General features: G+C 40.6%; 1 protein-coding gene across 2 annotated transcripts in view; it reads left to right on the forward strand.

Annotated features, from left to right (window-relative positions):
- DGKI (diacylglycerol kinase iota) overlaps positions 1–16215 on the forward strand; it is a 382485-nt gene that overhangs the window by 108988 nt on the left and 257282 nt on the right. For both annotated transcript variants that reach the window (XM_033099050.1, XM_033099049.1), the window contains exon 2: positions 12805–12913. In XM_033099050.1, coding sequence (XP_032954941.1) covers positions 12805–12913 — 109 coding nt within the window. The remainder of the gene's footprint in view (positions 1–12804; positions 12914–16215) is intronic.

Genomic DNA, 16215 nt, shown 5'->3' on the forward strand with positions numbered 1-16215 from the left:
AAGAGGAATCCAGTGTCTGAACAAGACACTGGAATCTCAGTAAAATACTGTTTGTTATTGAGAGAGATTTTGTGTGTATGTAGTACACAGTAGGCACTGAATAAAAATACTGAATGCCTAAAAGTCTGGTTCTGAAACTCATTTTTTTTTTCTTTTCTAAATATACTGCCTTCTCTTTCCTTAAAAACTCTTATGGAATAGAGTTTTTCCTGTTATCTTGGAATTACAGCCAAGTCCAAAGCTGGATACTGTAAACATACTAAGTATTCTGTGTTTAGAGAGCTACCAGTGGTTAAGGCCAGACAGCTGTCTGGGAGGGCTGAGACCAGAAAAGGACTCCATGAAAGCCTTTACCTTCACTCCTGTAAATCTACATGAAGAGAGGATGGAAGGGAAAATGTTGCTGTGTTTGGAGGACTATGTTAGTAAAGAAAGTTTATTTGCTTCCCTTATTCTGTAGCTGCCGCTAGGAATAAGCCAAAAGGACTCAAAGTGAAAATTAAACAACTCATCGGTGTCTGCAAGAAGGTACCACAGACATTTCAACTCCCATTATGGCATATGCTTAGCTAATGGACTCGGTGGCCTGACCATCCAGTACTAGAAATAAATAGTGAAGAGATGTCTTGGTGGGGGACTGACAGGCAGAAATGGTGAACACGTTATGGTTCCCTCAAGTTCTTGGTTCCCTAAAATTTTGGAAGCTTGATCCCACCCATGCTCTTAGGCCCAGGTAGTTGAATTTTTTTTTTTGTGGGAGAAGAAGACTCTTGTTAGTATCACGATTTTGGGTTAATTGGAGGTAAACAAACAACAACCCTTCCATTAGAAGACTGCAGCATGAGGCTGTTGCCATCTGGGCTCTGCTGGAGGATAGGACCCAATCTGGGTCAAGTGGGCCATGCTGAGGGCGCTCTGGGGGTGAGCTCCGGGTCAGTGACGTCTACTGAAGCTACCACCAGTCAAGACAGTGAGTGAGCCCAGCCTGTCCAGCCAAGGCCAGTGCTGCTGCCAACCTCATCCAATCAACTGGGAGTTTCCAGAGTTCTGAAAAGTATGGCTTTGACAATTTTTGCCAGTATTCTCATTGCTCTTACGAAAGAGCAGCTTTTCAGAGGTTCTGACTCTGCCGTTTCCACGACTGGCACAGGAATGAGAATGGCAGTGGGTGGAAGTATCTTCCACTTTGTTTGGTAAGTGGAAGTTTTTAATTCTGATGAAGTCCAGTCTATCGTTTTCTTTATGGTTAGAACTTTCTAAATCCTATCTAACAAAATATCATTGTCTACTCCGAAGTCATAAAGGTAATTTTTTTATGTTTTCTTCTAGAAGCTTTATAGTTTTAGGTTTCTAGGTTTATATCTGTGATCCCCATTGAAGCTTTATTTGTATACAGTATGTGACCAGGGTCAAGATTATTTACAACACGAATAACCAGTTTTTCCCCAGCATCATTTGTTAAATTCATGTTTCCATTGATTTGTTTCAGTGCCTGTTTTGAAGCCAAGCGTGGGGGTCTGTTTCTGGAATCTCTGTTCTTTTCCATTGATCTGTTTATTAATTCTTCTCTCCTACATGATCTTGATTTATTTGTCTTGATAGTCAGTCTTGAAACTGGGTAGTGAAAGTCTTCCCACTTTTTCTTCTTTTTCAAGATTATTTGACTATTTTATGTCTTTTTTTATTTCTATATAAATTTTAAAGTCAGCTGGATTTTCACAGGGATTGTGTTGAATCTATGTATCACTTTGGGAAGATTTGACATCTTAACAGTATTGAGTCTTTCAATATACAGATATGATATCTTTATTAATTTACAACTTCTTTAATTTCTCTCAGTAATGTTTTATAGTTTTCAGTGTAAGGACATGTACATGTTTTATAAGATTTATCGCTTAATAGTTCATGTTTTGGAATGTCGTTAATGGGTATTTAAATGTATATGTTTTTTAATTTATTGGGGTGACAATTGTTAGTAAAATTACATAGATTGCAGGTGTACAATTCTGTATCACATCATCTATAAATCCCATTGTGTGTTCATCACCTGGAGTCAGTTCTCCTTCCATCACCATATATATTTAAATATTTTAATTTTCAGTTTATTGTTGCTTATATATAGAACTACAGTTGACTTTTGTGTATGGCTTCTATACATTATGACTGCAAACTCACTTATTAATTCTGGTAGATGTTTGTAGGATTACTTGGGATTGTACACAATCATGCCATCTCAAATAAAATCAGTGTTATTTTTTCCTTCCCAATCTGTATGCCTTAGTCTTTTCTTTACTTCCCCGCCCCCACCACTTCGTAGTACCCTGGCTAGGACTTCCAGGACAATGCTGAATAGAAGTGATGAAAGCAGACATTCTTTGTTTCGATCTTAGGGGAAAGTGTTCAGTCTTTCACCATCACGTATGATGTTACAGATTTTTCATACATACCCTTTATCAGATGGAGGACATATTTTTTTTTTCCTCTTTCTGGCTTGTTGAAAGTTTTTAATCTTAATTTCTTCTTTTGCAAGTAGGCCTGCAGGACCCATGAGGTATGCAAATCTACATAGAGATGAATTAGTTGCTAGGAAGGTAGGGAAAATAAAAAGAACATGTACACTGGCAGGCCAGACCAGATGGGATGGGCCACGTCGTACAATGATAATGCAGACAAACCGAGGTGAAGAGACGGGATTTCTAGTCCTGGCACTGCCACCAACTAGCTATTTGGCCTTCAGTAAGGCGCGTTGCTCTCTACCTAGCACTCAGCTCAGCTGACAACCCTTGACTTCTCTTAGATACCACATGCTCTTGGTTTCCTTAGCTTTATTGTAAGACTTGAGATTGGGCAGTGCTTTGTTTGCTAACCCTTCTTTTAAGTAGTTCTTTTACTAAAGTCTCTTCCTCTGAACCATCTAGGGGGAAATTCTTTTTTTTGCCAGGACCCTTTCCTCACTGATACAATATATAGGTGTGTTCCTGGGTTATTATGCCTCGGGCTGACCTCAGAGTAGGTAGGTAGGTCTCTGCCTCTAATCCCAACTTCCCCCCAGCCTGCTCTATATTTACAATATCTGGATTGTAGTGTAGGAAAATCATCTGAACTACTTTGAATGTCATTTGACTCCATTCCTTTGGGTCATGCAGGTTTTTGCCTTTTGAGTCCCTTTTGAGGATACAGATTCCTTCACGAGGGACATATCATAAACTGTGTTCAGTTGACAAAATTGCCTTGGGTTATCTAATCAGGGACACCATTAGCTGAGCAAGACTGGGGCTGAGACAGCATAGCTGCCAAGGTGATTGGAAATCGGAGGGGAGGGGGCGGCACAGTGTCCTAGCATGGAAATGGGTATTGGGGGGCGCTAAAGAGATACTTTTCCTGTTGATAGTTTTACTGGGAACAACCCTATGGAAATGTTAAGTCCTTTCCGCTAAAATTTCTATGAATGTCCAGAGGGCTTATGTTCTTAAGGTTATTTCTGTTCTCAGGCTCATGCTTTTTCTAAATTTGTTCAATTTCAGATTATCTCTGCATCCCAGTAGGCAAAGTCTATTCTGTGTTCATTGACCTAGTTGTAAAAACCAGCCCCTTCTTCAGTTTCACGTTCAAAAAACCCCGCTGCCTTTAAGGGACTAGACTTCCCTGAAGATTTAAGTACAGGTAGCAAATAGGGAGGAGAGGACAAAAGAGGCATTTCCATCACAGCAATACAACAACTGCCAATTAACATTAGACTGTGTTCTTAAAATGTCCTTCAGCTACCCCTTCACTGGGGTGTTTTGTTGGTCACTTCAGGACATTGCACGCCCCGGTCTTGGGCCATCTTTGGATCCTCTCCTCCCTCTCCCTTCTCCGTCTTTCCTTCTCTTATTTCTCTCTCCCTTTCAGAGGGAATGCAGAGTGGTATAACCTCCGGAGCCAGACATCTGGGCTCCCATCTTGGCCTTATTACTTATTAGCTGTACGGCTTACATAAGTTACTTACACTTTTCAATGTCAGTTGTTACATCCGTAAAATGGGCATAATAAAACTACCTGTTTTATATGTTTGTCATGAGTATTAGAGGTGTAGAGTGGATGCTGTCATTTGCTGCCTTCTCAGAAGCAAGGTGCTCGTTTTACCAGCTCCCAGAAGCACTGGCTGCCCATGGTCTACAGTTCCGCCCTCTCCCAGGCATTGCCCCTGGTGTAAGAGCATCTCTTGCCTGGGGATGTACTTCCAAAGGGCTGCCTGTCCCCAGAGACGGGATGATGTGGAAGTTCAAAGTCTTGTCTGTGCCTGGAATTGGAACAATTCTCAAGGGCCGTTCCTGCTCCAGGACTTCCTGTGAGATCAACTGAGGCTTCTGTTGCATTTGCATGTCATTCAGCGTCTCACATTGTCAACCCTACTCCTCTCACTCCCACAAACTCTAGTCAACCTGAAAATTTCTGTCTCAGAGTCTGTTTCCAACCTAAGAGAAAATGGTTAAGAGAATACCCAATGCATACCAGGTGCCCCCCAAATTTTTATTGTTATTGTTTAGAGAGGCAGACAATTTATTTTATGAGACTTTCCAGAATATTCCAGTCATCTATAAAACTACACATGGAATCTTAATTAATGGTTGGAACCATGAGTACTGATCATGGAAAAATGGTTATTGTTTGATTTTTGTTAATGTTATTTTACTAGAGCATGTTCTAATGAGCCTGCTCCAACAGAAGGAAAACATTGTTCCTTAGTAATTCACTCTTACCTGATACTCTGTATAACACTGCAATTGTGTTGTTTCTGTATATTTGATTGATAACCCAAAGCGGATAGAAGTGCTGACCATTTCTGTCCCCATCAGGTTAGAAGTTAACTTGTGAGAAGCTGATGTGTTATGATTTTATAGACAAAAAGAAAAGTTAATGCCACAGGGATTAAGGTTTTACATCTCTTTTCGCAGTCTTTTTAGGCATTTCTTTCCTGACTATTTTCAATCTCAGTTTCTTATATGCATTTTGCTTTGCATTTGTCTTCCATGCTGGTTACCTCATGGATGAGTTAAATCAAACTTTGTCAGAGGCTCGTTATTTGTATGAGAATGCTGTTTTCAACAGTGGATTTTCATAGGAATATGTTCCTGTGTATTATTAGTTTCCGAAGGGGAGCATTATGATAGGAAGGTACCCAAAATTTCAGGGGAGCATTCGGAAAAGAGAAGTCAACGTTGTGAAGGTAGCCAAACTCTTATCATACTAAATCCAAACTTTGGATCCAGTTTTGAAGTGTGTGTCTTTTCTAGGATTTCCGTAACAACGTACCACATACCGAATGGCTTAAACAACAGAAATATGTTGTCTCAGGGTTCTGGAGGCTGGCAGTCTGAGATCAAGTGCTCGCAGGTTGGTTCCTTCTGAGGCTGTCGGGGTGAATCTGCTGCAGGCTGCGCCCCTGGCTGCCGGTGGTTTGCTGACCATCTGTGGTGGCCCTTGGCTTGTAGACACAGCACCCTTCACTCTGCCTCCATCTTCACATTACGTTCTCCCTGCGTGGGTATCTCTGTCCAAACCTCCCCTCTTTTTATAAGGACGCCGGTCATGTTGGATTAGGGGCCCACCCTAATGACCTCATTTTACCTTGATTCCCTCTGTAAACACCCTGTCTCCAAATAAGGTCACGTCTGAGGAACTGGGGCTTAGGACTTGAACCTATGAATTTTGATGGGGGCGGTACAATTCCACCCTAACAGTAGGATTACTTTTTCCCTTACCTGATGCCTCAAGAGAAGAAGGCCGTTAACTCCGGCTAGAATCCCGGTTACGACATCTCACCTGGTTTTAAAGTGAGGTTGATTGCCGCATTCCCACACCAGGCCCAGGGCAGCTTGGCTTGGGGAATGTGTTATGATGAATGAGGCTGGGGAAACAAATCCTGCCTAACCGATGAGTTTCCAAGCGTTCACGGGTGTTTAGCTGATTTACAGATGAAACAAACAAACCAAAAAAAGAAAGAGAAAAAAAGAAGCCGTTTTTAGCGTTGCGTTCTTTGACGTGAATATAATTAAATAAATATTTCCGATGGCATTTGGATTGCAGTTTTGTTTTTTTAAATATGTCGGTCAATTAATCTGAGTTGGGAGTGTGGTGCTTTTTAATTTGACATTAGGCAGGTAGGCCAGTCAGGGGAGCAGAATGATTCATTTGGCAACCGTGGAATTATTTACCATGACTGGAAGAAGCCTCTTCTGTTTGAATGAACCCTGTGAACTGCCTGACACATAATGGAAGCTTGTTAAATGTTTATTGATTGAACAGAAGTATCTAGGGAACTTGGAATATTTGAGAGCAATCAAATAAAAAGCACATATTTAGTCAGAGATTTACCATATACCCAGCTTTGGCTAGCTGCTGCGGGGGCTGCTGATATGGGTAAGAGAATAATAATACCAGTGATGCTTTATTGTGCGTACTGTGTGCAAAGACTCTTGCACACATTAAAAAATTGTGTCAGCAACTGTGAGTTGAGTAATATTGTTCTTATTTTACATAAAAAGAAACTGAGGCTAAGAGAGGTCAGGAAACGTGATCTCTCTTAGCTAGTGCTTGGTATGGTAGGGTGGGTTTTTAACCTGTACCTTCCAATGACTCCCAAACTGGCCTCTCTCCAGGAGAAACTTACACACTTGTGGAGGCAGGACCTGTATAATTGAGGCAGTTAGAACATTAGTATAGCAAGAGGATGTCTCTTTTGCTATGTGTGTTTGTGCGATTAGTATTTCATAAACTTGTGGTGTTATGTAACGGTTAAAGTAAATGCAGTCTGGAGTTAGAGGCCTGGACTCAAATTTCACTTGGATTTCTTCCTATCTGTGTGATCCTGGACACGGGGCTTAATCATTCTGTGCCATCTTTTTAGTTTTATTACAAAATAGGGGATAATAAAAGTACCAATCTCATTATTGTGAGAAATTTATAAATCATGTAAAATTATTCAGTGCCTGGCAAAATGTATTTCCTTCTTGAATGGAAGCTTCACAAAGGCAGAGATTTTTCTCTCTCTTTTTTTTAATTATTATTAGTTTCAGGGGTACAAAACAACATAGTGATTAGACAGTTATATATCTCACAAAGTGGTAACCCCAGTAAATCTATTATTCATCTGACACTGTGTATACTTATTACAATATTGTTGACTATATTCTCTATGCTGTACTTTATACCCCCTGTTTTTTAAAATTATAGTTGATATTCAATATTATTTTATGTTAGTTTCAGGTATGCAGTGTAGCGGTTAGACATTTATATAATTTATGAAGTGATCCCCCCGATAAGTCTAGTACCCATTTGACACTATACATAGTTTTTACAATATTATTGACTTTATTCCCCTTACTGTACATCCCCATGACTATTTTGTAACTACCAATTTGTACTTCTTAATCCCTTCAGCTTTTTTATCCAGCCCCCCACCACCATCCCCATCTAATAACCATCAGTTTTTTTCTCTGTAGCTGTGAGTCTATTTCTGTTTTGTTTGTTTATTCTGTTCTTTAGATTCCACTTATAAGTGAGACCATATGTATTTGTCTTTCTCAGGCTGACTTATTTCACTTGGCATAATCCCCTCTAGGTCCATCCATGTTGTTGCAAATGGTAAGATTTCATTCTTTTTTATGGCAGAGTAAGACTCCATTATATATATGTACCACAATTTCTTTATCCACTCGTCTATTGATGGGCATTTCTGTTGTTTCCATATCTTGGCTATTGTGAATAGCACTGCAGTAGACATAGGGGTACATATATCTTTTCCAGTTAGCATTTTGGATTTCTTGGGGTAAATACCCAGGAGTGGAATTACTGAGTCATAGGTAGTTCTGTTTTTAATTTTTTATATCTTTTTTATTCATTCATGTGTCTTACAAATGCTTGGTATAAAATAGATCGTAATTACATTCTTGAAAATTTCCATATATGTACATTAAAATCATAAAAAATACTCTGAGTTCATATGTAATATGGGTTATGATTTAGGCTCAAATAATTATATAGGTTTGTTCCATACATGAATCTCTGGTGGGATATTTGGAATTTGTATGGGCCTTGGGACAATGTTTTAACTGTGTGCACTACCCTTAACATTGCAGAAAGCTTGTTTAGAGCAACCAGGAAGCATTGTGGGCTGCTTTGAATATAAGCCAAGTTAGTGCCAATGTGGTATGGGGGAGGGTGGCGGGCAACACACCAGCGCACGCACACAGTGATTAAGACCTCTCTTGAGGCACTTGGCGAACTAAACCAAGATACAGAACAACTTCTTAGACAGCTGGTTCCTTTTCTAGAACAAGATGAGTGCACCAGTCTCTAATGTGTCAGTGGGTTGTTTTAGGAGATGTCCTGGCCAAGGGGACCTCCTGATTCTCTGGTGCCTCTCCTCTCAGCAGGTGGGCCCCTCATTCTGTTCTCACAGGTACAAGCACTCTGAGGGGGGAGGGGGAGTTGGCCAGATGGGGATGGATTGAATATGGCAGCCATAGAAACCTGGAAGAAGAGTAGAACCAGAGTGAACTGAAATTTGCAAAAAAAGTAATTAGAGGATATCTTGGCTAAATAATCACTTATTTACATGTTTTCCCATAAAGTTTTAAATATTCCCCTTATGAAGAAGAGTATGTGCTCCACACTCTTCTTTATTTCTTTCAATAAATACATTGTTAAAATATTAACATTATCTGTTTCAGGCTCCGTACAAATGTTGTGGCAATAGGCTTCCGTTTTAATGTTGAACACAAAGCCGTTTTGATGTCTTAGGCTTCTTAAGTTCTACCTCTGTTTGCCTTTATCTTTAAAGAGTTGCTTTGAAGGTTTGCTGGTCCTCTCTGGAAAGAATCTCACTGAAATGCAAGGCCTGAGATATAATTCATATCATCCTGATCAGATTTCTCAGTCCTTGATCTAATCAGCAAGCTGTTTGGCTTAGCTTCTTGGTCAGATTCATTCATTAACTCAGAAAGCGTTTATTAAATATATGCTGACTCTACCCTGGGCTAGAAGGTAATAAGATTAGTAGATGAATTGAGCCCTGTCCTTTAGGAGTTTATAGTCTTATTGAATGAAGTGAAGGAAATAATAGAATGCTATTTAAAATGTACGATGGCTTTTACACTTCAAGTAAGTTAGAGGTTTTCCATGGCAGGTAATTGGCATCAATTGTGATTTTGTGCACTTGAAATTGTATTATAGAATATTTTTTTCTTCACATCTGTTTCACAGTTAATAATTCAATTTTCCATTTCGAAGATTCTTTTGCCATTATAGTCATCCCTGACAAAGTGTTGTAAAATTAATAGAAAGAATCATTGGCATTTCACTGTTTTACTGACTGTGGATTTGAGAGAATTCTGAACAGGAGGAACGAATGAGAAGTTGAAACCCCATTGATTTTTTTTATTGGAGCAAATTGCAACTTAAAACCCTGCCCTAACACACACTACATTCTACTGGACTCTTAAATGTCATCTTGTCAACCAAGACAAATTCAAATAGAAAAACAACATACTAATTTTATTTAAGGTCTGAGAAATACTGAAGTTGCCTTCTTATTTTGGAAGAAAATGTGTCTACCTATGTGAATTATTGGGGAAAAAAAGCATTTTCTCCCATAGTTATTTAGAAGAATGGAAAGCTGTAATCAGAAGTTATCTCCCACCCCCTGTAGCACCTATATATATATTTTCCTATTCTCTTGCTTATGTAATGTCCTTTTGTGAGGCCCATTTACAGTTACAGATTGGCAGGCACTTTGATGTTTCTTACTTATTTTTCTCCTAATTAATGTTTATTTGTGTAGCAGATATACAATTTTCTTTTATTCATGTTACAGAAAAACCAACTTTAAAGTTGCATCCACAATGAGGAACAGTCAACAAAGGCCCTTACTTAATCGTTTGTATTCACAGGGTGGGAAAGATTGTGATTTGACTGTACTTTCATCGCAGAGCGTGGCCAGGGTTGATTGTTTCCATGTCTCTTATCCTGTAGCCATGTTCCTCTCCTAGAGACACAAGCCATTCCTTGCATCTAACTTGATTATTTGAGCAATGGGCCCTTCCTTGGTGGTCAGAGTTTACAGCGCCTCATGAGTTAAGCGTATTTGTCCTGTGGTTTCTACTGTGACAGTAGGTTGTGGTGACTGTGAAGGAGGCTGTAGATTCGGACTCCACAGAGATCTAATTTTCTTGTGATGAAAACTGTGACTCAGAATCACCATACAGGGCCCTTCCAAGCCAGAAAAAAGTCCTAATGAAAAATGCTCAAGAAGATCCTTAAGCTCAGGTGGAGGAAAACATTTGGAGGTTGGAAGATCGCCATGTAAGAATCCTCCAGTGTTCTTGCCTTATTACTCAAGGAAATGGAATCTACTTTGGGGTGAGGGGCCAAAATTGATGTTGTTAATTATTTGCCCTGGTGAAAGTGTGGCAAGAGAATACAGTGTCCTCCGACTGTCTTCATTAAAGGCCTACATACTCAGGATGACTCTTTGGGGGCTTAGAGAAAGCAAATACGTCTCCAGCTGCCCAGTGGGAGCTTCTGAAAGTAGGCTACCCGCAAGCCTGATATGATCACTTCCGACTATGGAAAACCTAGCCACTGTGTCTGGGACTTCTGTGTAGGAATATTAGAGAGTTAAAAAGGCTGTGTGTGTAGGGGGGCACTGGACACTTGCTGAGTTCTCAGACATACTTGGTCATTGATTAATGGCTGCCCCATCCTGGATGCTTTCCTGGATTCTGCCCATCCTTCCTTCTGGGTGTGGGGCTGCCGTTCATCTCACTCAACTTTATACATTTCACGTTTGGGGGGAGTTCGCAGAGCTCAGTGAAGAGTAAAGAGAGATCATCTGTGTCCTAGAGTCCAACAAAGCTTTTAGATTCTGCTCTTACTCCCCCACCCCCCTTTTCCTTCATTGGCTCAGTTGATGGGATTTACCATATAACTGGCCATCACTGCCTTTCTTTGAACCATCCTGCTGTCTGTGCCCTGTCTCTCTGTATAGCGAGATGGGTGAAGGAGTCTGAGGGTCTGGGCTTCCCTGGAGACCTCGTGTGTCTGTGGGTCCAGTGGCAGAGGTGGCAGATTCTTATAGCAATGTTCACGTCCCATGAGACACGCTGTAGGGGGCTCGTCAGCATAAAGTGTTTAAGGAAGTTCCTGCAGGGCTCCCTCTTGTGGGCCTGGGTAAGGAAGTGCTTTCCCACCTGCCCTGCCAACCTAAGCAGTAAATGGAGGCAAGCCTGAATGATCAGAAATTGAGTTTATTTAGGAATAGTAGAGTAATTACAGTTGGGGACATGCAAGCTGTAGCAAGCGAGTTTGTTGATGGTTTGTAGTGAGCTGTTTTTATGGGTAAGGAGCACAAGCAAAGGGGAGTCTAGCTAGAGTCCAAGCAGCAAGTTCATTGGCTGGAAGACAGGGAGAGACTCTTGGCGGATGTTCATTGATCAAGGGATGAGTTTCAGTTTTCTGTAAATCAGCCATTTACTGGAAATCAGTCTCTGAGTTCAAGTTCGCTCTTCCGAGGGCACATGCGTGAGAGTGTCCATTTCCTATCCTACGGTTCCATTTTAGAGTGAAGTCCTTTCACACTCCCACAGAGAAGTTTGAAAACTTTAGCTTACAGAAGAAAGCCCCTGGGGAACATGTGTAAATACAGATTCCTGGGCCTCACCCTCAGAACATTCAGGACTGAGAGCTGCAGCGTCACCAGACCCACCGGATTGCAGTTCAGGTCATTCTCAGAGCACGCGTGGACTCTTCTGTAGAGGAAACGCTTCTGTCCTTTCTAGGGAGCCTCTTAATTAATTTACCAGTTGGCACTCATGTTTAAGCTCAAGACCCTTGTCTGACATTTTTGGTGGAGCTGTTCATAAACTGAGCTTCTCTTATTCATGACGATACCAGAAGGTCTCCCTGGGTGGTCCCTGCTTTCTTCCATTATCTTGCTGTGCTTATTCTCTGCACTTTCTTCATATCCCCCTTCCTTCCCTTTGCTCAACAATAGTCATATTTGCTTGCTAAAGCAGTTCCTCTTATTTCTTATCTTTGCAGACCAAGGTCAGGGCCGACTTTGTCAACCTCTTCTGATTCATTCCTTCCTTTCTCACCTGAATTCTGTTGTGTTTCGCTCATCAAACTTAAAATCCAACCGATTGTGTTCTGCATTTTTCTTGCCATGGGTGTTGGTAAGATATTGGTCTTTCAGCGTTTATGATTTCCTGACAAATGCAAATCAGTATTCTCCTATTTAGAACCTCAAGATATCTGTTGAAGGCCTCTGCAAGGGTAAAGGAGGATATTCTTGAGAGGAACAAGAGTAAACTTGGAGCTGTGACCAGTTTGGAGAGCACTATGGTGGGAAATAGAGAAATTTCAGTAGAAGACCTCATGAGCCTGCTTTTCTTGCTGTTACTCTCCGGCAGCTTTAAAATTGTTAAAGTATTATGACACTCTCCCTCCCGCCCCCGGCCCTAGGGCTCTTTCTGTAAACAAAGAGACCTGCATTGTGCCCTCTACCCTAAACAGGGGCTTACATTTTAATTTCTGGTCCTGAAGCAATATTGCCCCAAAGTGGCCCCCTTAATCTCCCTGTCTTTGAAACCTGCCACCCCATACCTTTACCATGCACTTTAGAGAGATATATTCCAGTACATTTGTGAAGGCTCACATATGCGGAGGACTAATTCAGGCATCATTTCTATCCCATGGGAAATTTTCAGCTCAGTATTACCTTCTGATGTTGGTTTTTCTTTGTGTTTTTTCTTCTTGCTGCAGGAAAGCAATCTCCCGGACAGGCCTGCAGCACCTGGCTCCAGCACACCCCCTCAGCCTTCCTGTGGCAAATGGTCCAGCGAAGGAGCCCAGAGCAACTCTGGATTGGAGTGTAGGTGTCGGTTTTTTTCATTTAAACATCCTTCAATTGCATGTGTGTCTCTCTCTTTCTCAGGGTTCCGATAGCTACAAGTAAGACTTAATAATTTTCAAGATTGCTCACTACCGATCTTCAGATATCTAAGTCATTTTCATTTTCAGACTTCTAGGAACATAGCTCCTTTATATGAAATCAGATGTGTTGAGGACTAAAATAAAATCTTCATGAATCATTTGAAGCACTGCTGCCTGAGTGTGCAGCTGTGAGATAAAAAGTACCTCTGTGCACACGCTTTATTGGTTCCTGCCACGTTGACGAATGGAACTTTCCCTTTGCAACATCATGGAATCTGAATTCGATTTCCTCTACTCAAGCTGCCTTTTCTTCTGTGGTGCTTTCCCCGCCCCCTTTTCTTCTTCTTTTGTTTAGAGGGTGACCTCACTTTACATTCCAGGTACTTCATGTCCTCCTGTCTGTTATACTTCCTCCCCTAACCCAAGATAAATGGGTCTTGTATCAGTAGGAGTGGGTATTTTTGCTGATTTTACCATTTTAACCCAAAGACCTCCACAAAAACTATCAACTAAAGTTGAAGATTGCAGTCTGAAATTCTTAATTCAGTTAGAACACATTTAGTGAGTCTTCAGTGAGTCAGATTCTTGGTCGAAGACATCTCTAACTGTGGATTGAAAGGCTTTGTCCCTTCCTGAAGGAACGCAAGGAACAGCATGAAGGGAGAGGAGGGCTGCTCTGAAATTCTGCCAGTCTGGACTTGAGGAGGAATCTTGTTGAGCATTTTTAGTTGAGTTGAACAGAGTGGAAATCTTCTTCTATAAGAAAGAGCGTGACGAGGTGGGGGAAAGGAGTTTTAAAATTAAATTAAATTAGTTTTTTTTGTTTGTTTTTTTTAAGCACATATTCCATGATTTCATGTCCTTTTATATTATAATATTTCTCTCTCTTTCCAAAGCACACGCTTATTGATATTCTTATTGTACATCAGTCCTAGGAGGGCTCATATAGTATACCACCTGATCATGCTGAATTGTTGTTTAGGAAGAATATTTCTCTCCTGGAGTTTCCCATTATTCCAGGGTGGTTCATTAATACACTCTTAAATCATAATAAAGTGTAGAATATATTTACACCAGTGTTTACATAATTTAGAAGAATTAAATATACAAAAAAACAGATGAATAAAATCAAAGAAAGTTATGCTTGGACAAATGATGAGCATGTATTAAAAATCAGGGACCCCAAAAAGTTAGTTTAATATTCATGATGTCCCAAACAATCCTCTATTTGGGATGCAAGATTCTAATGACAGAGTTTAAATCATTTAGATAGAAACAGTCATTAAATCCTTTCTCTGCTCCTTGTGTGTCATTAGTCAAGACACTTGATTTCTTTAAGCATTGGTGATCTCATCTGTAGATGGGGACAGTTGTGACTCCTCCCTAAGGGTGGAGTTAGGATCATAGGTGGCAGTAAGCGTGACAGTACTTTGTGAACTGCAGATTTAATTACTCATAATTAAAGTAATTGATGAATTCATTCATTGATCACACATTTGTTGAGTACTTGCTTTGTTCTAGAACCCGTGTTGGTTCCTTGGGATTCTTAGGTGAGGAAGATGTGGTTTCTGCCTTCGAGAAGCTTAGAATGCAGTGGGCAGAAAGCAAGTCAACAGCTAAAGTGCAGGGTGGTGACACCTAGAATAGAGTCCAGAGGACATCACTGCAGTGTGAGGAGGACTCCCCATCCCCATTTGATGTTGGAAATAGTTATCAGATATGCTTTTAAAAAGAAGTGTCCTGCTTGCACCAAAGCTTGACTAGAATGTGTTACCTTCTGATTCCTGTAGAGAGACGTGTACTTTAATACTTCATTGAAATGGTATTCTGGTCTAGTGGTGGGAGGCAGTAATACATGGAAGGGGAAGAGCAAATAGGAACGAAGGCTGGGTTCACGTGTGATGGTTCTTTATTCCTCCCTCTCCTTTGATGGTGATCATCGTGTCATGGTGGCCTGTGGAATTATCATGGTGGCAGGAGGCACTTTGGGAACATTTAACCATGGAGGAAAAACTGAAAACCTGAGTGAAGACACTTCATCTGAGGGCTGCTTTAGAGATATGCTGTCAGGAGTTACAAGAAGTGACTGGAAAAAAAAAAACATAATTGTAGGCTAATATTGCTGTGGGCAAACAAGCCAAACAGTGACCAACCCTACAATTCCTTACTGCAATCATGTAAAACATTGGTTTTTTTCTCAGAAGAGAGGAAGGAACAGATTTTTAAAAACATTTTAGTGACTTTCTGATGTTGAGTTGTATGAGTTCCTTATATAATTGGTTACTAACCCTTATCAAATACGTCATTTGCAAATATCTTCTCCCATTCAGTAGGTTGTCTTTTTGTCTTGTCGATGGTTTCCTTTGCTGTGTAAAACCCTTTTAGTTTGATGTAGTCCCATTTCTTTATCTTTCCTTTTGTTGCCCTTACCAGGGAGACATATCCAAAAAGATATTGCTAAGGCCGGTATCAAAGAGTTTATTACCTATGTTTTCTTCTAGGAGTTTTGTGATTTCAGGTCTTACATTTAAGTCTAAGGCATTTTGGATTTAGTTTTGTATATGGTATAAGAGGCTAGTCCATTGTTTTTTTTTGTTTTTTCATGTATCTGTCCAGTTTTCCCAACACCATTTATTGAAGAGACTGCCTTTATCCCCTTCTATATTCTTTTGCTAAGACTTTACTTGCCCTCACTTCAAAATTTGTGGCTTTTTCCTAATGAATGTGCTTCCCACCCGTTTCATTTGTCACTTTGGTTTGCACGTGGGGTGGTCTGCTTGTGGGGTGCCTGAGACACAGGTGAGCACTGATTTACTGAGCCTAAGCGGTAGGCACCTGTGCATTTGGGCCAGGAGTACACTATTGTAGGAGTCACTTTTTATGCCTTGGGTACACGAACTTAGTAATTTCCTTCAAGTATTTCATTTTAATATCCTCATTTCCCTACTTAGTGATCTATACTTTCTCTTTTATTTTTAGTCGGCTCCTCAAAGGCCAAAACTTCTCTCCAGCTCTGATTTACTCATATGGTGTATTATGACTTACAGCATTCTCTGTCTCTCCTAATGTTTCCGGGATGACTTTTTGCCGACAGTCACTCTTGCTGCCTGTGCACAGGCCTTTCCTCTCATGCCTGCCAGGGGATGGACCCTTCATGGTGACATGTGGGAGTAGCCAGATGTCTTCAGTATGGCTCCCGAGTCTTCTATGGACAACTGTGGATAGTCTGCCCCACCCAAT

Source organism: Rhinolophus ferrumequinum, chromosome 26, assembly GCF_004115265.2.
Source record: "Rhinolophus ferrumequinum isolate MPI-CBG mRhiFer1 chromosome 26, mRhiFer1_v1.p, whole genome shotgun sequence".
NCBI classification, from domain to species: Eukaryota; Metazoa; Chordata; class Mammalia; order Chiroptera; family Rhinolophidae; genus Rhinolophus; species Rhinolophus ferrumequinum.